Source organism: Urocitellus parryii (assembly GCF_045843805.1).
Source record: "Urocitellus parryii isolate mUroPar1 chromosome 16 unlocalized genomic scaffold, mUroPar1.hap1 SUPER_16_unloc_1, whole genome shotgun sequence".
NCBI classification, from domain to species: domain Eukaryota; kingdom Metazoa; phylum Chordata; class Mammalia; order Rodentia; family Sciuridae; genus Urocitellus; species Urocitellus parryii.
Genome location: NW_027551779.1, coordinates 257,796 through 280,402, shown reverse-complemented (window position 1 = coordinate 280,402; position 22,607 = coordinate 257,796). Strand labels below are relative to the sequence as shown.

The following is a 22,607-nucleotide window of genomic DNA, read 5'->3' as shown; positions in this document are numbered from 1 at the left end:
CATTTGCTGCTGAGAAGAAAGTGTACTCAGCTGTTGAAGGATGAAATAGTTTATGTCAGTTAAATCTGAGTTATTGATTGTATTATTGAGTTCTATAGTTTTTTTTGGCTTTTGTTTAGAAGATGTATCCAGTGGTAAAAGAGGTGTGTTAAAGTAACCCAGGATTATTGGGTTGTGGTCTACTGGCCCTTTAACTAGAGAAGAGTTGTTTGAACACAGATTCTCAATTGTTTGGGGCATACATATTTATAATTGTTATGTCTTGTTGGTGTATGGTTCCCTTAAGCAGTATGAAAGGTCCTCCTTTATTCCTTTTGATTAGATTTTACTTGAAGTCCACATTATTTGATATAAGGAAGGAAACGCTTGCTTCCACAGTCCATGTGAGTGGTATGTTTTTTTAATATTTACATTTTGTAGATGGAAACAATACTTTATTTATTTTATGTGGCGCTGAGAATCGAACCCAGGGTCTCATAGGTGCTAGGCGAGTGCTCTACCACTGAGCCCCAGCCTGAATGATTTTTTTTTCCCACCTGTCACCTTCACTCTGTGTATGTCTTTTCCTATGAGATGAGTCTCTTCAAGGCATCCTATTGTTGGGTCTTTTTTTATTCCACTGCCAGTCTTTTCATTGCTAAGTTTTGGAAATTAACATTTAGGGTTATTATTGAGACATGATTTGTATTCCCAGTTATTTTTGTTTATTTTTGTTATTTAACTTGACTTGGTTTCTCTTTGATAGGCTTTTCCTTTAGAGTGATACCTACCTTTTCTGACTTTCATTGTTGTTGTTCATTTCCTCCTCATGGAATATTTTGCCTAAAATGTGCTGTAGTGCAGGCTTTCTAGCTGTAAATTCTTTTAACTTTTGTATATCATGGAAGGTTTTTATTTTGTCATAAAATAACATGTAAATCAAATGAAATTGCCAATCAAAATTTAATTTTTCTGGGTATGATTCTTGGTTGGCATCTGTTTCTTTCAGGGCTTGGTATATGTTGCTGCAGGATGTTGTAGCTTTCAGTGTCTCAGTTGGGAATTCAGAGATCCTGATTTGTTTCTCCCATATGTAATCTGATTTTTTTCTTTTGTGGCTTTTAAAATCCTCTGCTTCTCCTGTATGCTAGGTGTTTTCATTATGATGTGTGTTGGTGTGGCTCTGCAGTGATTTTGTTCATTTGGTGTCCTGTACATTCCTTGTATTTGATTTTCCAAATCATTCTTCATGTTTGGAAATTTTTCTGGTATTAATTCATTAAATAGATTGTCCATTTCTGTAGTTTGAACCCCAATGCCTTCTTCTGTTCCAATAGCTGTTAAATTTGGGCTTTTCATGTTATCCCATAATTCCTGAATCTCTGCTCATGGTTTCTTACCATCTTCACTGGGGTCAACTTTTTTTTTTCGAGATTATATATGTTACCTTAATCGTCTGAGGTTCTGTCTTCCAAGTGATCTATTCTGTCGGAGATGCTTCCTATTGAGTTCTTAATTTGGTTTACTGTTTCCTTCATTTCAAGGATCTCTTTTTTTTCCCCAGAATCTCTATCTCCTTTTCGAAGGAATCTTTTGCTGTATTTGCTTATGTAGCTCTTTATCAAAATGATCCTTTGCTTCCTGTATTTGCTCTCTTACATCATCCTTTAACTCACAGAAAACTATGTACCTCCTCCACTCCTTCTCTGTCATTTCTCCTGCTGTTATGACCATGGATTCTAATAATGTAGCATCTGTGTTTGAGGCATTTTCTTGCTTGGTATTTCATATTGTTCATACATCTTCCTTTTAAGTTCTGTGTTATCAAGGTGTAATAATTTTTACCCTGTAGGCTTATATTGTCACCAACGGGTTCCAATACCTTTCTTCTTTCAAAAAAATTATTTTTTAAATACACGACAAAAGTGGAATGCATTACAATCCTTATTACACACATAAGCAGAATTATTTGTAATTCTGTATATAAAGTATGTTCACGCTAATTTATACCATTATACATGTACTCATTTCTTTTTGAATTACAACTCTTAATACACATGCATAACACAATATTCATATCTGTTTTATATAAGGTATGTTGGCACCAAATTCAAATCTTCTTACATGTATTTGTTTAATAATGATGTTGATCATATTCCACCATCCTTGCTAATTCCATTCCCCCTCCATTTTCCTCCCACACCTCTTCCCTATCAAGAATTAATCTAATTCTCCCACGTTCTCCCTCCCTACCCCATGGTGAGTCACCCCTCATATATCAGAGAAAATACTTGGCATTTGTTTTTGGCGGATTGGCGAACTTCACTTAACATAATATTCTCCAACTCCATCCATTTACTGGCAAATGCCATTTTCTTTTATTCTCTTTTAGTGATGAGTAATATTTTATTTGTGTATATATACCACATAGTTTTTATCCATTCATTCGCTGAAGGGCATCTGGATTGGCTCCACAGTTTAGCTACTGTGAAATGTGCTGCTATAAACATTGATGTGGCTGTGTCCGTGTAGTATGCTGTTTTTAAGTCCTTTGGGTATAGGCTGAGGAGTGGGATAGCTGGGTCAAATGGTGGTTCCATTCCCAGATTTCCAAAGAATCTTTATACTGCTTTCCATATTGGCTGCACCAATTTGCATTCCCATCAGGAGAGTATGAGTTTACCTTTCCCCCCACATTCTCGCCAACACTTATTGTTTGTCTTCATGATAGCTGTCATTCTGACTGGAGTGATATCTTAAAGTACTTCTGATTTGTGTTTCTCTGATTGCTAGAGATGATGAGGATTTTTTTCCATATATTGATTGATTGTAAATCTTCTTAGAAGTATCTGTTGAGGTCTTGGCCCATTTGTTGATTGTGTTATTTTTATTTTCATCTACCGGGTCTTTTAAGTCCTTTGTCCTGGACCACAGCTGGTTCATTTGCTTTTTCACATTGTGAAGCTTCTAGCTTCTTGGACTGAGCTGTTACCAGTTTTCCAGTGTTACCATCCTGCCGACAACCATTTGGTGACTATTCCTCCCATGATTATGTGAGAAAATATAATAAGCTCCCTTCTATATACACATCCATTTTTATGTATTTTATTCTCATTTTCTGAATAACCCTGAAAAATACAGGCATATTCTCAACGAAATGTCTGGGTCATATGGGATCTCTAGTTTTAAGTTTTTAAAAAAATAAACCCTTGTACTATTTTAAATGTCAATTCAAGTTTATTTCCTGGCAAGGATGTCCAAGTGTTTCCTTTTCTGCATATCCTCTGTAGTATGTGCTACCTACCAACATTTTGAGAATAAACTAAAAGCATGTGGTTATATCTCATTGTGATGTAACCTAAAATCATAAAAATTCCAGAAGAAAATGAGAAAAATTCTTTGCCATTCATATTGGCAATGGTTTTAGATAGAACATGCTGAGAATGTGCAAGGAAAAACAAAGAAATATGTGAGACTATATGAAGCTAAAAATGCTTCTATGTAGCAAAGGAATCAATTGATGAAATGTAAAAGTAGACTGTGGGTTAAAAAAAATCGTTGCTAGCCACATGTCTGATAAAAGCTCAACATTCAAAATATATGAAACTTACACAACTCACCAAAAATAAAAATCCTTTGAAACCTAATTTATTTTATTTTTATATATTTTTATTGGTTGTTAAAAACATTACAAAGCTCTTGACATATCATATTTCATACATTAGATTCAAGTGGGCTATGAACTTTAATTATGGTAAAATACTTAGATTCTGGCCTAAAAATTAAATAAGTGTGTTATGACATATAAAAGCTACTCAAGATTATTAATTAGGCTAACTAAAATTATAATTTGTTTAGGTTTTTCCTTCATTTGTCTCACAAAATTTATGTGTGCACACTCTCCATCCTGCACAGGGCATCCTAAGACATTGGTCATTCACAAAATGCTAGGTTCTCATTTCTCCACATTATGCTTTCTCGTTATTCCATCTTAATTGCCAAGAAAGTTTCAAGCCTGGAAAGCAACAAAATATGGCTAAATTGCATGATAATCATCAACTTTGAAAATTACTTCAGGAATCAATAGAATACTTTAGTAGACCCAGATGTGAAGAAATATAAAGGAGACCAACAAATTAACATTTAACTTAATTGCAAATATTTTTATGAGAAGCTGAAAAGCTGATCATGGGAGCACATGCCCCTAGTCCCAGCTACCTGTAAGGCTATAGCAGGAGGAGGATTTGGGCTAAGGAATGTGAGGCCAACCTGGTAAAAACCAAGCTCCAAAATTCAACCCACCAAAAAAATTCAAATAGAATTCACGTCTTAAAAAGGTGCTTTCACGGGTGATTTCTAGCAAACACGTAATAAGAGGTCAATAACAATAGTTCATGTTCACTTCTAAAAATAGAAGAAGAAAATTGACTAATTCTTTCTGTAAAGCCAGAATTACCAGATAATAGAGCATAAGGATGGAAATTGCACACCATCTTTCTATAGATGTTGACCCAGATATTCAAACCCCTAGCAAACGGAGAATAACAACAAAAAGAAAGTTGAAGTTCTTGACCAAGAGAGACAATATAATAAGTTTCCCAAAATCATTTTAATAGAGAAAAGCTTTTGGCAAATCATTTATATCAAATTACTGTAAAACCTATGGCCAATTATGACAAGAGGAAAGTTCTTTTTCAATCCACTAAAGGGCAGCTATGAACTGTTTTCATATTTAATGGTGTGGACTGAAGTGTTTCATACTTTAGTTTTAGAAAAAGAAAAAAAATGTATGGTTTTTTGACTTCTAAATACTGTTTGAGAATATTAAACTGGATTTTATACATCAAAAGTCAAATAGCATATGCAGATGATACTATTATTTCTATAATGTTTCTAAGCAATTTCCATGAACTAATGAAACCTAAGAATTTGTTCAATAATGTCATGGGTTAAATGGTCAACATTAAAGTATTTAAATTATATACAGTAACAATGACCAGTGTTAAAATTGAGGCAAAAATCCATTCACTAGTATAGGAAAAATAATCTAAATGAAAGTATTAACAAAATAATTGATAGCTGAAAAGTAAAAAGTAAAGGTGAAAATAAAATGTAAAAAAATATGGAAACAAAATAGGAAAGCAGCTAATATTCAATGATCAAAATTAGTATTTTTTGAAAACCACAGTATTCTACAATGGGTCTGCAGACTCAACATAATTAAACAAAATCCCCAAATCATTTTTAAAAAATTTAACCAGCTGACTCTATAAATCATAAAAAATGCAAAATAAATTAAATAACTCAATATTGAAGTAAAAAAAAATTGTGTGATTTTTTTTTGGGGGGGGGGCTGGGGATGTGGCTCAAGTGGTAGCGCACTCGCCTGACATGTGTGTGGCCCAGGTTCAATCCTCAGCACCACATACAAACAAAGATGTTGTGTCTGCCTAAAAATAAATAAATAAATAAATATTAAAAATTCTCTCTCTCAAAAAAAAAAATAAAAAAATTGTGTGATTTTTTTTTTAAATTTAAAATGTGCATTGCAAGAAAAATATGTTGTGCAGGATGTTGAATTTGGGTAAATATTTTTTAAATTGCTGATGAGCAGTATTCCCCATGCATGAAGTGAGCTTCTGTGTTAATGTAGGCAAGAATTAGGATGGAATTGATATTTGTCATCACAGGTACTACCTGCTGAGCTTGAGAATTTCTATTGCTTTCATCATAACTTTTTTCTGCCTACCATCGATGTTCTCTCTCTTGTATTTCACCCAAATATATCCCAGTGGGTATCAGGTATTGAAATTCACATATATTCCTGCTCTTCCTGCAGCTGTGCACCAGAAAGACTATGCAATTCAATGTCTTGGTGAGTGGTTGAAAGGATTCGTCCTTGATCTTCACACAGGCTGAAGTGTTTTGTTTTATTTTAATTTTTTTATTTAAAACAATGACAGTGGAATGCATTACAATTCTTATTACATGTATACAGCCCAATTTTTCATATCTCTGGTTGTATATAAAGTATATTGGCACCAATTTGTGTCTTCATACATGTACAATGGATAATGATGTCATCACATTCCACTATCACTGCTAATCCCCTGCCTCCTCCCCTCACCTCCAACCCCTCTGCCCTATGTAGAATTCATCTCTTTCTCCCATGCTCCACCTCCCTACCCCACTATAGTCATCTTCCTTATGTAAGAGAAGCCATTCAGCATTTGTTTTTTGGGATTGACTAACTTCACTTCTCCAATACCATCCATTTACCTGCAATTGCTATGATTTTATTATTTCTGAGTAAAATTCCATTGTGTATATATGCCACATATTTTTTTTTTATCCATTCATCCACTGAAGGGCATCTGGATTGGCTCCACAGTTTGCTCTTCTGAATTGTGCTGCTATAAACATTGACGTGTCTGTGTTCCTGTAGTATGCTGTTTTCAAGTCCTTTGAGAATGGTCTGAGAAGAGAAATAGCTGGGTCAAATGGTGGCTTCATTTCCAGATTTCCAAGGAATCTCTATACTGCTTTCCATATTGGCTGCACCAATTTGCAATCCCACCAGCAGTGTGTGAGTGTGCCTTTCCCACCACATCCTCAGCAACACTTGTTGTTTGTCTTCAAAATAGCTGCCATTCTGACTGGAATGAGATGATATCTTCGAGTGGTTTTGATTTGCATTTCTCTAATTGCAAGAGATGATGAACATTTTTCCATATATTTGTTGGTTGATTCTATGTCCTTTTCTGAGAAGTGTGTATTCAGGTTCTTGGCCCATTTGTTGATTGGGTTATTTGTTTTTTTGGTGCTTAGTATTTTGAGTTCTTTATATACCCTAGACATTAGTTCTCTATCTGATTTGTGAGGGATAAAAATTTACTCCCAGGATGTAGGCACTCTGTCCACCTCAGAATGTTTTTTTTTTCTGTGAAGAAACATTTTAGTTTGAAACCATCTCATTTGTTGATTCTTGGTTTTAATTCTTGTGATATAGGCATCTTATTAAGGAAGTAGGTGGCCTAGCCACGTGATGAAGATTAGGGCCTACTTTTTCTTCTATTAGATGCAGAGTCTCTGGTTTAAATCCTAGGACCTTGATCCACTTTGAGTTGGGTTTTGTGCATGGTGAGAGATAGGAGTTTAATTTCATTTTGTTGCATATGGATTTCCAGTTTTCCCAGCACTGTTTGTTAAAGAGGCTATATTTTCTCCAATGCATGTTCTTGGCACCTTTGTCAAATATAATATAATTATAATTTTTTGGGTTAGTCTCTGTCTCCTCTATTCTGTAACAATGGTTTACCAGACTGTTTTTGTGCCAATACTATGCTGTTTTTGTTACTATTTCTCTGCAGTATAGTTTAAGGTCTGGTATAGCAATACCACCTGCTTTTCTCTTCCTGCTTATAATTCCTTTAGTTATTCTGGGTCTCTTATTTTTCCAGATGAATTTCATGATTGCTTTTTCTTTTTCTATGAGAAATTTCATTGGGATTTTGATCAGAATTGCATTAAATCTATATAGTCCTTTTGATAATATGGTCATTTTGATAATATTAATTCTGCCTACACAAGAGTAAGGTAGATATTTCCATCTTCTAAGGTCTTCTTTGATTTCTTTCTTTAGGGTTCTGTAGGTTTCATTGTATAGATCTTTCACCTCTTTTGTTAAGTTGCTTCCTAAGTATCTTATTTTTTCTTTTTTTTTGGAGTTATTGTACATGGGGTAGTATTCCTCATTTCCTTCTCAAGGCATTGTCACTGATATACAGAAATGCCTTTATTGAATGGGTGTTGATTTTATTTCCTGTTGCTTTGCTGAATTCATTTTTTAGTTCTAGAAGTTTTCTGGTAGTGCTTTTGGGGTCTTCGAGGTTTAGAATCATATTGTCAGCAAATAGTGCTAATTTAAGTTCTTTTCCTGTAATTACTCCTTTAATTTCTTTCATCTGTATAATTGCTCTGTCCAGTGTTTCAAAAACTGTTGAATAGAAATGGTGAAAGAGGGCATCCCTGTCTTGTTCCAGTTTTTAGAGGGAATGTCTTTAATTTTTCTTCATTTAGAATGATGTTGGCCTGAGGCTTAGTGTAGATAGCCTTTATGATGTTGAGATATGTTCCTGTTATCTCTAGGTTTCTAATGTTTTGAACATGAAAGGGTGCAGTATTTTGTCAAATGGTTTTTCTGCATCTATTGAGATGATCGTATTATTCTTATTTTAAAGTCTATTGATGTGATGAATTACATTTATTGATTTCCATATGTTGAACCAACCCTGTATCCTTGGGACAAACCCCACTTGATCTTGGTGCATGACCTTTGTAATGTTTTTGTATTTAATTTGCCAGAATTTTATTCAGAATTTTTGCATCTATGTTCATTAGAGATATTGTCTTGAAGATTTCTTTCTTTGACTTGTCCCTATCTGGTTTGGGGATCAGGGTGATATTGGCCTCATAGAAGGAGTTTGGGAGTGCTGATGCTTTCTCTATTTCCTGAAATAAATTGAAGAGTATTGGTATTTTTGTAGTTCTTCTTTAAAGGTCTTTTAGAACTTGGCTGTGTATCCTTCTGGTCCTGGGCTTTTCTTGGTTGGTTAGCTTCTGATGGCATATTCTATTTCATCACTTAATATTGGTCTGTTTAAATTGTGTATGTCTTCCTGATTCAATCTGGGCAAATCAGGACATTAGAAATTTGTTGATGCCTTCAGTGTCTTCTATTTTATTGGGGTATACGTTTTCAAGATGATTTCTAATTATCCTCTGTATTTCTGTAGTGTCTATTGTGATATTACCTTTTTCATCGACTGTGCTGGTAATTTGAGTTTTCTCTCTCCTTCTCTTCATTAGCTTAGCTAAGATTCTGTCAGTTTTTTTCTTTCAGAGAACCAACTTTTATCAAATTTTGTTTCTTTTGATTCAAATTCACTTCTAATTTTAATTATTTCTTGAATTCTACTGCATTTGGTGTTGATTTTTTTCTTCTAGGGCTTTGAGATGAAGTATGAGATCAATTATTGACTTTTTCTTCTTTTAAGGAATTAACTCCATGCAATGAACTTTCCTCTTAGTACTGCTTTCATAGTGTCCAAGAGATTTTGATATATTGTGTCTATGTTCTTGTTTACCTCTAAGAATTTTTTAATCTCCTCCATGAAGTCTTCTGTAACCCATTGTTCATTCTATTTTACCAAATTTATTATTCTTTGAACTGCTTATAGAACTTGAAATAATTCAAGTTTGTCTTTTCACGAGGTGGAAGTGTCACTTTACATGTCTCCAAACGTTAATATTTCATGAATATTTTACACATGGAGAATGTGTTATGGATGATACTTGAAAGTAAGTTTATTGGTGAACTAAATCTTTCTCATGGATACGAAGCAGAAAGAATAACTACCAGATTGTTTTCAAAAGCTTTTTTACCACTCTTTTTGTCTCCCTTGGGAACAATCACCTTATGAGAATATCTTTGACAAGTCTGATTTGCATCTGGAATGTCCGCCAAATTTCACATTCACTGATGACAGAAAAGTTAGGAGTTGGGCTTTTATTCAGTGCTTGGTTTATGGTATATATCCTTCAATTCACTCTGATATGGAATTTATATACTGTTTTTGGACTTATCTATTTTCCTCTAAATTAGATAATGGAAAGTATCTTATTACATAATTAAAGTCACTCTCCTACATGACAGTCAGTTCTACTAACTCTTAATTCAAATTAAAAACTGAATAATGGTTTGGTCCATGTGCTGTTGATCTAACATTTTTTTATTTCAGGAGCCATTGACATTCGGGGATGTGGCCATTGATTTTTCTCAGGAGGAATGGGATTGCCTGGATCCTGCTCAGCAGAATTTATATAGAGAAGTGATGTTGGAGACCTATAACAACCTGGTCTTTCTGGGTAAGCATAACTTTTCTTCAAAATTCCTATTTATCATTATTCAATTTTCTTCCCTTGAAGAATATCTTTTGGGAACTTCACCATAAGAATGAGTCTCATATTTATGCTTTCAATAAAAAAGATGGAGTAGTTCTTGGTGCTGACAAGAAAATGTTAATGATTTTTTTTCTTCCTTAATGTTTTCCTTTGTTGGCATTATATATATCCTTCACTTGACATATGGTTGACTTAGAGAAATGCAGTGATGTCAAATACTATGGCCCACATATAGCAGAGGATATAGTTGAGGTAGAGGAGGAAGCCTAAATTCAAAAATGTTGATTGACACGTTATCCAGCAGAAAAGATTTTTGAGAAGCTTTGATTTCTTTCTCTTGTTATCATAGAAGAACCTGTCCTGTGTTTTGTGCTTTAAAATTATCTAGTCTCCTGCTTTTCCTCCAGTACTGTCTCCGTCCATTCAAATTAACAAGAAAACACACCCTTTGCCTTGTGGTCGTCAATATTATCTGATGGCTCTTCCTTCCTTAATTTTTTAAAATATTTTTTAGTTATTAATGAATTTCCTAATTATTTATATGTGGTGCTGAGGATGGAACCCAGGGTCTCATACATGCTAGGCAAGCCCTCTACCACTAGTCTACAACTCCAGCCCTTCTTCCATTATTTATAGAAAATTTTTGCACATTTCTGGAGACTTCTAGCTCCACACATTGTAATACATTACTATCATAAGTCAGTTTTTCTAATCTTATTTGTACATTTTTTTCACTAAAATTTCCTTATCAGTTTCTTTCTGAATATGTGTAATGGATTTTCTGTGAAATTTTCTGCCATGGAATGAATGTCAAGATGGACAAGGACTGCTCTTTTGAGAGATGGTGTAAGTTGTGGATATTTACAATTTGGTTGGTTATTTTTTTTAAATTTTTTCATTGTATATACTAGGTTCCATGCTATAGACTGTGTTTCCTCATATCAGTTAATTGCTTCACAAATTAAGATATGCATGACTCTTGTTTGTATTGCCAATAATGTTATATATGCTTTTGCATTTAAAAATATTAAGCCTCTTTTGTCTATGACTTTTGTATTTTATCTTGATTGGCTTTGCATTCTGCCCATGTATGTAGAAATTGAAATTTTCTATATGTAAATGTAATGGGGATTGATGGCTGTGATACTCTAATGCTTAACTACAACCCAAGCTCCTTTTCACTCATAGTTGGACAGAGATTCTCATTAAGTTATTGAGGATGTCTTGAAATTGCAATTCTTCTGCCTCAGACTTCCTAGTATCTGAGATTTCATGCATGCCCATCATTTGTATATTAATGAGTTTGTTCTTTTTTATAGGATGAAGACCACATTATTTTAAAAGTAGCTTGAGAAATGTTTCAAACCTCTTTATCTTTTAATTTTAATTGTAATCAAAACCACAAAATAAAACTTATGGTTTCCAAAATTTTAAATATTCAGTAACATTAATTCAAATTGTTATGCAATAAATCTCTAAAAAGTTTACATCTCAAAAAAAAAAAAAAAAAACAATGCCTTGGAAGCAAGGGCTCATTTTTGTCTCCCCATCTCAAAACCATTCTATTTTCTTCAGAAAGCTGTTTTTTAGTTTAGAGATGTCATCTTCTAGAATTCTGCAATATTCTTTCTGTGACATATTTCAGTTAACCTAGTGTAGATACATTTTGTCAAATACATAATTTGAATAAATTATTTCACTTCAAAGTTCTATCTTCCAAATTGGCTCATCCCTTGTTTTCAAGGGATATTTGGTTTGCATACCCACAATGGCTCTGTTGAATAACAAGTAACAACACTGTGTGCAATGTTTTTAATTTGCTGTTGATGTTAGGGCTTATTACCACACTCACTTAGAACTCAATCTACGAAATTCCATGTCTGCATTTAAAATTGAATGCTGTAACTTTTAGTATATTTTTTAGCAGGGAAATATTGTAATGTAATTTGTAGTTTGTGGGATATTCATACAATGTAAAGGATGGATTTCTCTAAAAAAAAAAAAAAAAGTAACAACGGGAGTTTAATGATTATTACCTGGATCCTATAGTTAAATTTAAGTAACATAAACATCTTTTTCTTTTAATTCTATCTCTCAATTCTTGAACAACAATATGCTCAAGAGTGTTCAATCTTTGAGCACTCTTTGAAAATCCCTATCACTTTTGACTTCAAATTTTTATTCCATGTTGGTTACAAAATAACTATCACTTAACAGTTAACAGTTATTAACCTTTGTTTAATACATAAAATTGGTCTATCCAATATAATATCCAACTTGCGATTAAGAACAGAGATTCTATATGTCTACAATAGTTTCAAAATATTGTCAAAGTCTTATGCTTTGCAATTACCATTTTGCTTCACTGTATTTCCATTTTCAGTAAATGGGGATTGATGTCTCCTAGTATGACAGTGATTCTTTGTTTTCATTCAACTTTCTCAATGTTTGCTTTGTGTGTTTGGGAAGTTGGATGTGTGTTGCAAATGTATTTACTCTTAATTCAGAACCTGGGGAAAGGTTCCTTTTCTATATTTTGCCTGTTTTCAAGGTTTTTTTTTTTTTAATTTATAACGTCTTCTATGTCCATTAACTGTCTTACACTATGTTTTGTGTACTATAATTTAGACAGCATAGGTTTTGTTCAGTCACTTTTGTATGTGTCACTTTTTTTTCACTTTGCTTTCAGTATGTGTGTGTCCTTAGATTTAGAGTATCTTGTGGACCACCTATAGTTGCAATATTTAGAGTTAATTCATATAGCCAAGGTGTGTTTTGATCAAACATTTGTAATGTTGCATTTGCTGACAAAAATATCTAAAAATGAAGAATCTCCTACTCATACATTGTATGAGTATCAACTTGACTTCACTTTCTTAAAAATTGAATCATATTTATATGTCCTTTCAAAATTATATTATTGTTACAGGTATATATGCCTACTAATAGTTTTGTTTTTATACTTCTGTATACAAATTCTGTTGCGAAATTACATGTTTTGAGACCCATAATTACAATAAAATAGAATTGTTTGTGCCAAGAAATGTTTAAAATTTTGTATGACTTGTGTGACTGTGTACACTTACATTTTAGTATGAAGGATTTCCTTTAGTACTTTTTGGAGAACAGATCTAGTGTTGATGAATAGTGTGTGCATTTTATCTTTAAAGACTTAATTACTGCTACATCGATGTTCATAGCAGCTCAATTCACGATAGCAAGACTGTGGAACCAGCCTAGATGCCCTTCAATAGATGAATGGATAAAAAAAATGTGGCATTTATATACTATGGAGTATTATTCTGCATTAAAAAATGACAAAATCATAGAATTTGGAGGAAAATGGATGGCATTAGAGCAGATTATGCTAAGTGAAGCTAGTCAATCTTTAAAAAACAAATACCAAATGACTCCTTTGATATAAGGGGAGTAAACAAGGACAGGGTAGGGACGAAGAGCTTGAGAAGAAGATTTACATTAAACAGGGATGAGAGGTGGGAGGGAAAGGGAGTGAGAAGGGAAATTGCATGGAAATGGAAGGCGATCCTCAGGGTTATACAAAATGTCATATAAGAGGAAAGGAGGGGCAAGACAAGATAATACAAATGGAAGAAATGATTTACAGTAGAAGGGGTAGAGAAAGAAAAGGGGAGGGGAGGGGAGGGGAGGGGAGGGGGGACAGTAGAGAATAGGACAGACAGCAGAATACATCAGACACTAGAAAGGCAATATGTCAAGCAATGGAAGGGAAACTGATATGATACAGCAATTTGTATATGGGGTAAAAGGGGGAGTTCATAATCCACGTGAATCAAACTGTGTAATATGATGTATTATGAACTATGTAATGTTATGAACGACCAATAAAAAAAAAAAAAAAAAAAAAAAAAAAAAAAAAAAAAAAAAAATAAAGACTTAATTTTTATTCTTTTTTGAAAGATAGTAGCTGTGAATATAATGTCTTGGTTGATACTTTTATACTTTCATCCCTTGAAAATAGTCCCAAATTCCTTTCTGTGTTGTGAAGTTTCGACTAAGGATTTCACAATTATATAGTTACACATTTCTAGGTGACCCATCTTTTTATTTGGATGCTCTGAATATTTTCTGTAAGTTTTAAAACTTGGATTAAAACCTGCTTTGGGTCTTTACAACTTGGAGATAATTGGGCTACTTGGATCTTTTATTTTTCTTATTTTCTGAGATGCATTTATTAGTACTGGAAAGAAAACTACTAGTTTGCATTTTTTTTTTATTTTGGCTGGCCTTGAAATTTTAATCCTTCTGGCTCAACCTCCTCTATTGCTATGTACAACCACCCCTGACTCTTTCAGACATTTTCTAAAGAAAGTCTTTAAACACACATTTTCTGCTTATTACTATTAACAATTCTTGACTATATTTTATTCTATTTTTTTGTGTGGGTTAAGTTCAGTAAACTTCTTTTAAATGATAATTTACTATTCCCTTCGAGTAATTCATAACTTACTTTTCTTACAGTAGATTTAGTCATGTTTTTTTTTTTTCTGTTGGTAACCAGGAATCCCTTTTTGAAAAGTCCCCAAATATTCACATGTTTCACATTTCTTTTTTAATGAAACAGAAGAAAGTTGGTAGATTTTAAAAATATATTGTGAAGGAGGAAAGGCTTTGTGTATCACAATGTATTTTCCTATACTATATTACTCTACATAGAAATGTACGCATCTTGGATACTGTGAACACTAAGATGATTTGGAAATTTCTCGAAGTAATTTTCTGTGTACATTTTTATTTGATTTATATATTTCTGCAGTAACAATGGGCTTAGACTTAATACTCTACTCCCCTGCTTATGTTCCTTTATTGCTGTAATTTCCCATGTTTGCAAAATATATTCAGCCCAGTACAGTAAGTAAACATGATTGTTATTTTTATTTCAGCGATAAATTCTCATCATCCTAGAGAAATTATACCAGAGCAGGGAATGCGAGAGAAAGAGGGAAGATATGGAAAGTGTGACCCTGAGTATTTACAATTAAGAAAACAATGGGAAAATATAGGTGAGTGTAAAGTTCAAAAATCGTATTACACTGGTCAAAACAAATTTGTAGTCCCTATTTATGATAAAAATTTTATGGTCAATAGACAGTAGGAAAAATTAATATCTGAAAATTATTCATTTTATTCAACTTACTTTTGAGGAGCTGTATATGTCTTTGAAAATATATTCACAGCCATTCTTGAAGTGAAAGGAAATGTGGAAAATCTGGTCTATGCATCAGTTTTTAACTTGGCCAAGTATAAATGTAGCACTGAGTTAAACTTCTAGTCAAACATTTGCTTAGAGAAGATATTTATAAAAGTGAACTTAGGAGAGTTTCTTTACAAAATATCCATTTTCTGCAGCAAAACAGTAATTTCTTTTTGTGCCCAAATAGACAATATTAAGAAGTGTAGAAAGTTTTCTACTTCCCCAGTATTGCTCAATGACAATTCTGATACAGATTTACGGAAAGTGCACTATATACATAATGCTATAAGTAACACCATTAGCCATGTCTCTACCCTGAGTAATTACCAGCATATTTATATTGGTGATAAAAATTATGAATATAGAGAAACTCCTAGTTATTTTCTAAAGGAAATTAGCAAGATGAAAAATGTGAGAAAGTCTTGCATCAGTGCTCAAAAACTATTACTCATCCAAATATTCACAGTCAAGGCAAAACTTGCAAGTGTAAGGTATTTGAAAGGGTTTTAATCACAGTGCAGAGCTTGCTCAATACAAGAGAATTTATAGAGAAAGAACACTATAAGTTTAAAGAATATATCAAACCATCAACTCGCTCAACATCTTTTAAATACAGTAGATACTATGACAGTGATAAATCCTACAAAATTAAAGAATGCGGAAAAACTTTTAGTGAAAGGTTACAACTTGTGAAACATCAGAGTATTTATACTGAAGACAAGATATGTAAATGTAAAAGTTGTGGCAAAGCCTTAAAAAAGTTTTCAACTCTTACTCAACACCAACAAATTTATTCTGCAGAGAAGACCTACCAATGTGAAGAATGCAAGACACTCAAGGACTTTACTCAACATCACAGTGTTCATACAGGAGATATGCCATGCAAATGCAAAGAAGGTGATAAAACTTCTAATAAAAGCTCCAATCTTATCTGTCACCAGTGCACACACCCTGGAGAGATGCCCCACATATGTAAACAATTTTGCGAAGCTTTTAGTAAAAAAAAACAAGCCTTAAAAATCACCAGAGAATTCATATTGGAGAGAAGTCCTACAAATGTAAAGTGTGTGGCAAAATTTGTAATAGAAACTCACATCTTGAACGCCACAACAGGATTCATACTGGAGAGAAGCCCTACAATTGTAAAGTGTGTGGCAATAGTTTTAATACAAACTCAAATCTTAAGTGCCACAACAGGATTCATACTGGAGAGAAGCCCTACAAATGTAAGGTGTGTGGCAATAGTTTTAATACAAACTCAAATCTTGATCGTCACAACAGGATTCATACTGGAGAGAAGCCCTACAAATGTAAAGTGTGTGGCAAGAGTTTTAATATAAAATCATCACTTACTGAGCACCAGCGAATCCACACTGGAGAGAAGCCCTACAAATGTATAGATTGTGACAAAGCTTTTAATAGAATCTCACAGCTTAATTGTCATAAAAGGATTCATTCTTGAGAGAAGCCCTACAGATGTAATGATTGTGGAAAAGCTTTTAATACAAAATCATCAGTTACTCGACACCAGAGAACCCATACTAGAGACAAGTCCTATAAATGTGAAGAATGGCAAACCTTTTAAAATTGAAGATCACATCTTACTAAACAGTACAGATTTTATACTGGAGAGAAGGTTTACAAGTGAAAACATTGCATCAGTGAATTTAAGGATGAATCAACCCTTATATCACAGTTGTTCAACACTATTTCACACCAGAGATATGATAGCACAGAAATTATGTAAGGGAACTCAATCAATAAACTGCATCCCTAGAAATTTTTGATTTTCATTTAGATATAGGGTTTGCTAAGTTGTATAGGGCCTGACTAAGTTATGAAGCCTGGCTTTTACCTTGCAAAGCTTCTCTCATCCCTAGGGTCACAGGCATGGACCACCATGCCCGTTTTACAGAGCATTTTTACTTATATTTCATTACGGAAGCAATTTGTTTCTAAATAAAGTGTGGATTTCTTAATGTTAACCTTGTCATGCTTTTAATGACGTTATTAGGTCACACATCTCCCACTATTCACATTGCTAATGGATTGACACAATAGTAAAACATTCTATTGTGTAAATAATGCTATATCGTCTCCGTTAATTATTTCATATGTTTAATTAAGTTTTATTTGGAGAATATTATTTATGTAAATTATATACTCTTTTGTTTGTAATTATGGAAAAATTAAGTTATAAGAAGGACCCAGGAATACTAAAATAATGCCCAGATATCCCTAGTTTGAATTACAACTTTAAAATTTCACCTTATAGTGTTGCAGTACTCCCTAAGGGATCTACAACTCTGGAGAGTTATTCAAGCTCCCAATGAGGGAGATGACAAAGACCCAAGAGACTAGGTGCCAACGTGCATATTCAGGTAAAAGAGGAAGGTTGCTGAAGGGGGAATTAGTCTCAATGTTTCCTGGTGAATCCTCGTTATCCACAGGCCCATCTTGACTCTTGGACTGAAGAAATCATGCAGTTCCTCATGAATTCCATGACTTTCATCACTGAGGAGACTAGACTCACCTTAAGTGTAGGAAAAACATCCCAATTTGGGACCACCTCTTTAGTCTTGGATACCCAGTAGAAAAGTGTAACCAGAAACATGTAAAATGATGACTGTAAAAAGAAAAAGACATACTATAGGAGCATTTATGCCCCCACAGTTTTTTATTTCATTATATATTGTGATTTTGTAGACCTTTTTTGTTCTAGTTAATAACTTACAATACAATGTTTGTTATACTTATTGATTATACTTTAGATAGCATGTGTCATATTCTCCCAGACCCCTCTGCATCCAGTAATTATAAGATACTATCAACTATCCTTGTCCCTCTTCAGATGTTAAAGCTGTAAGAGCCCATGACATCACAGAGAGAGAAACACAATTTTGATTGAAATAAACCTCTAGACTCTCATCTACAAGTGCTGTTCAAAAAAGTAAAAACACAATATACTCTTTATATGTGAGCTTTTGGGGTCAACAAAACACCACCCACAAACATTGCATTTAACTTTATTTGGGAAAATAAATATTGAAATATAATGATAAGTTCTAGGAGAATAATATTCATAGTGTTTTTTATTCCCAAGGGTTTCATGTTTATGTCCACATTATTTTATGCAGAAAACTGGCTTCATTTTACATATGAGAGTTTTAACTATTTATAAGTCCCAGAGGAAAGAATCAGTACTAGAGGTCTAAGGAAAATCCTAAAGATCTTCCCTTTTCATGTGACTGCATGATGTCTGCATATTCTTGATGAAACAGCTAAAGAATGCCAATTTCTCCATACATCTGGCTCGGTCGCTCACTCATTGGAACCCCAATTTATTGAGTCATCTCAAGGCTATCACTCCCTGCTCTAGGATCTGACCTGGTCTTGGGAGGATCTAGAGTTCTTCATGAGAACACTAGGTCATCCAATATGTTAGAATGAAGTTTTCTTTGTTCTAACTTGTATTTATTCGGCCTCACTTTCAATACAAGTTAGAACAAGACTTCAGATTATCACCTTTAGAGAGGATGCTTTGCCCAAGACTTCCCAGTCAGGACCCTGAAAAGCTGTTTGGGACTCCCTAGTACATAGGTTCAGTGTTGGGGTTTTCCTAGTCTGGCAATACAGTTGCCTGTGTCTGTTATTTTTGCTTTCTTTCTTGCTTTCATAGTATTACTCAAAGAAACACTGTCTTGTGTTAAGCGAGTGTCTTCCTTATGTATTGGACCTGGTTTCCAAGTTGAGCAGCTGCCCACATGCTTAATGTCACAAACACATGTATGTGTTATCTAATCAGTAACTAGTGTATCTTTCAAATGCATGATTTTTTTATTGCATGGGGAAGAAAATTGAGAATGCTTTCTTTGAGTGCACACAGCACTATTAATAGTATTCATAGCTCTCCTATGTAATGTTTCCTCTCTGCTCAACTTGTAAGTATTTCTCTTGTGCTGCCTTGTAAAACAAATAGAAAAGAGTTGTAAATAAAAATTTTGTGATAATTGATAGTTGCGCAGACTGACTTGGGCAACTCTATTTGTCATTGTTTATTATTTTGTATGGGCTCAAGGTAGTCTTTTATAATTTTATTTAACCTTAATGACATTAGCATTTATTGAAGAGTTTTTCACTCACAAACCTTCTCTGTATACAAATTTTCCTTTATTATTTTTAATTTTTTTTTACTTTTTTTTACGTATATGACAGTAGAGCAAATTTTGACATATTATACATGGAGTAAAACTCATTTTAGTTAGCATTCCACTCTTGAGGTGTACATGGTGTGAACCTTCACTTGTGTTGTATTTATATATGAACACTGAAATGTTGTGTCTGATTCATTCTACTGTCATTTCTATACCTATATACCTTTTCTTCCCTACATTCCAGCTTTGTCTAATCCACTGAATTTCTATTCTCTCCCAGTCCCTTGTTGAGAGGTTTAGCATCCATTTATATTATATATTATACGAAATGTCTGTTTCACTCTGCTATCATTCCTATCTACATATCCCCTTCCCTCCCTGTACTCCTCTCAAGTTAATCTAAAGAAACTATTCTTTCCCACCCCTCATTGTGAATTAGCATGCACTTATCAGAGAGAAAATTTGGCCTTCATGTTTGTGTGTGTGTGTGTGTGTGTGTGTGTGTGTGTGTTGGCTTATTTCACTTAGAATGATATTCTCCAACTCCATCCATTTACCACCAAATGCCATAGTTTCATTCATCTTTAAAGGTAAGTAAAATTTCAGTGGTGGGGGGTATATTTAATCACGTTTTATTTATTCATTCATCTGTTGAAGGACACCTAGGTTGGTTTTATGGTTTATCTGTTGTGAATTGTGGTGCTGTAAACATTGGTGTGGCTGTGTCCCTGTACTATGCTGTTTTTAAGTCCTTTGGGTATAGTCCGAGGAGAGGGATAGCTGGGTCAAATGGTGGTTCCATTCTGGTTTTCCAAGGAATCTCCATACTGCTGTCCATGGCCATGGTGGTTGCACAAATTTGCAGTCAGTCTCATGAGCAATATGTAAATGTTCCTTTTCCCCACATCCTCACCAACATTTATTATTGCCTGTATTTTTAATCATTGCCATTCTCACTGAAGTGAGATAAAAAATTAAAGTAATTTTGATTTAAGTCTTCCTAATTGCTAGATGTGTTGAACGTTTTTTGACATGTATTTGTTAATGGATTATATTTCTTCTGTGAGATGTCTGTTCAGTTACTCAGCCCATTTGTTAATTGGGTTTTTTGTTAAGTTTTGAATTCTTTGTATACCCTAGAGATTAGTGCTTGATCTGAGGTATGTGTGGTAAAGACTTTATACAAATCTGTAGGTTCTCTCTTCACATTATTCTTTCTTTTGCTGAGAAGTAGCTTTCTAGGTTGAATCTATCCCGTTTATCGATTCTTGATTTTTAATTCTTATGCTGTAAGGATCTTGTTATGGAAGTCAGATTCTGGACCAACATTCACTTCGGATTTTTAAATGACATCCCAAATTCATGAATGTTTCACTTTTATTGTTTCTCTTTCTATCTCACCTTGTAGATCTACATGTTCTAAAGAGTCATTAAATGATCTAGCTTCACATGCATGGTTTTCTGATGACGGTTTTTTTTCAATATGTAGCTGCAGATTATTTAAAATATATTTCTACTATATCAGACACTTGAATTAAAGTACATACATGCCTTGTGTCAGAAATATTCCATCAGTAGATCAACATCAAATCTATAATATATATAAAAGCCTGGATTGAAACGCATGCACATGCACTCCAGAGCTTGGCTCATAACACTTACTCTATACTAATTCTACATTTTAGAACCTCCATGAAAGAATGACCCAGATATTCTTTTGGGGGGGGGATGATGAAGATTTAACTCAAGGTCACTCAACAACTGAGCCACATCCCTAGCCCTATTTTATACAGAGACAAGACCTCACTGAGCTGCCTAGTAAATCTTTCACTGAGGCTGGCTCTGAGTGCTCTACTGCTGAGCTACAGCCCCAGTCCCAGAGATTTTTATCTACTGTTGTTGTTATTGTTGTTGTTGAGAGTATGCTATGGACTTTGAAATACATTCTTCACATTATATATGCAATTTTTAGGAAATAAAAGGAAGTATTAATGTGCAAACACAGTTCTGTATGGAATCATCATGTTCCAGATATCAAACTATTCTACTTTATTAAATATTCTTCTAACAAGTAGTAAAAACACACTATTGGGTAAATAGTGGCATAACATCTCTATTAATTATTAATTATTCAATTTACTTGGAGAATATTACTCTTATGAGTCATATCTTTGTTCATTTTTTTCCTTGTAATCATTAGAAAAATAAAGATAGGTGTAGATAAGGTATGGTGATATGAAAGTAAGCCCCGGATTTATGTATCTTGAGTAACAAATATTTAACTTTTTATCATGCAATTCTGGAGAGTCACACAACCTTCTAAACAGGGTAATTAGAAAGACCTCAAAGCCATAGAGCAGCTGGCACATATTCGTGGAAAAGGAGGGTCATTGGAGAGAAATACTCCCAATATTTTCAAGAGAAATGTGGTTACATGTTGATATTTCCTGGCTCTTGATGCTTCATGCTCAGAAACATTCTGAAAAAGTCAGGCAATCCCTAAAAGTAACCCCTGAGGATACTTGAGTGACTTCAAAGAATGTAGGAAAATATTTTCCCCCAATATTGACTTCCTATTTATTCTTGAAGCCCTAGCATGGAAATATAACCAGGAATGGGTCCAATAATATGGAAATAAAAGAGACATACCATGGAGCATTTAAACCTCCCACACAATTTAATAAGAGTCTAATGCTCTACCAACTGAGCTAGCTGGGCACCTCACAATTTACTTAATTAAATATCTTTGTATTTTCTTACCTCTTTTAGTATACTTTAAAACATATAATGGTAATTATACACTTGGGATGGCAGGGTTGACAGTATATAGCATAGACTTCCCAAACTTCTCTATAATAGACTGTGTACAAGATGCTATAATCCAAATCTGTCTCCTTTTTTGTCTTACAGGGAGAGAAGCACATGTCCTCACAATGAGAAAAACAAAATTCTTATTCAGATAAGCTGCTAACTATGTACAAACCTGTTCAAAAGTTAAAGCACATGATTACCCTATATTTTTTCATGTGTTAGCGCTTTTGCTCAACAAAAAATTCTACACATACTGATTTAAGTTGACTGGAATATGTAAATGTTGCAATCTAATGATCAATTTTAGTGATAAGAAAACCAAGGTAATGGTAATGATGTTTCTGTGATCCTTGAGTTTTGGTTTTAGATATGGACGTATCATGGTCATTCTATTTTCTTTTAGGGGTCATGCCTGTACCTTTCCTCTTGTATACAATCCATGTCATTTCACACAGGAAATGAACACT

At 33.8% G+C, this 22,607-nt stretch overlaps 2 protein-coding genes across 2 annotated transcripts in view; one reads left to right on the top strand and one right to left on the bottom strand.

Moving 5' to 3' along the window:
• LOC144251498 (uncharacterized) overlaps nt 1–22,607 on the bottom strand; it is a gene marked incomplete at its 5' end in the record, with an annotated part of 302,179 nt that overhangs the window by 84,600 nt on the left and 194,972 nt on the right. The gene's annotated exons all lie outside the window — the stretch shown is intronic.
• Nucleotides 1–22,607, top strand: part of LOC144251496 (uncharacterized) — a 77,079-nt gene that overhangs the window by 8,339 nt on the left and 46,133 nt on the right. Inside the window, exons 3-4 of the mRNA XM_077794372.1 lie at nt 9,780–9,906; nt 14,865–14,984. Of these exons, the coding sequence (XP_077650498.1) occupies nt 9,780–9,906; nt 14,865–14,984 (247 nt within the window). The remainder of the gene's footprint in view (nt 1–9,779; nt 9,907–14,864; nt 14,985–22,607) is intronic.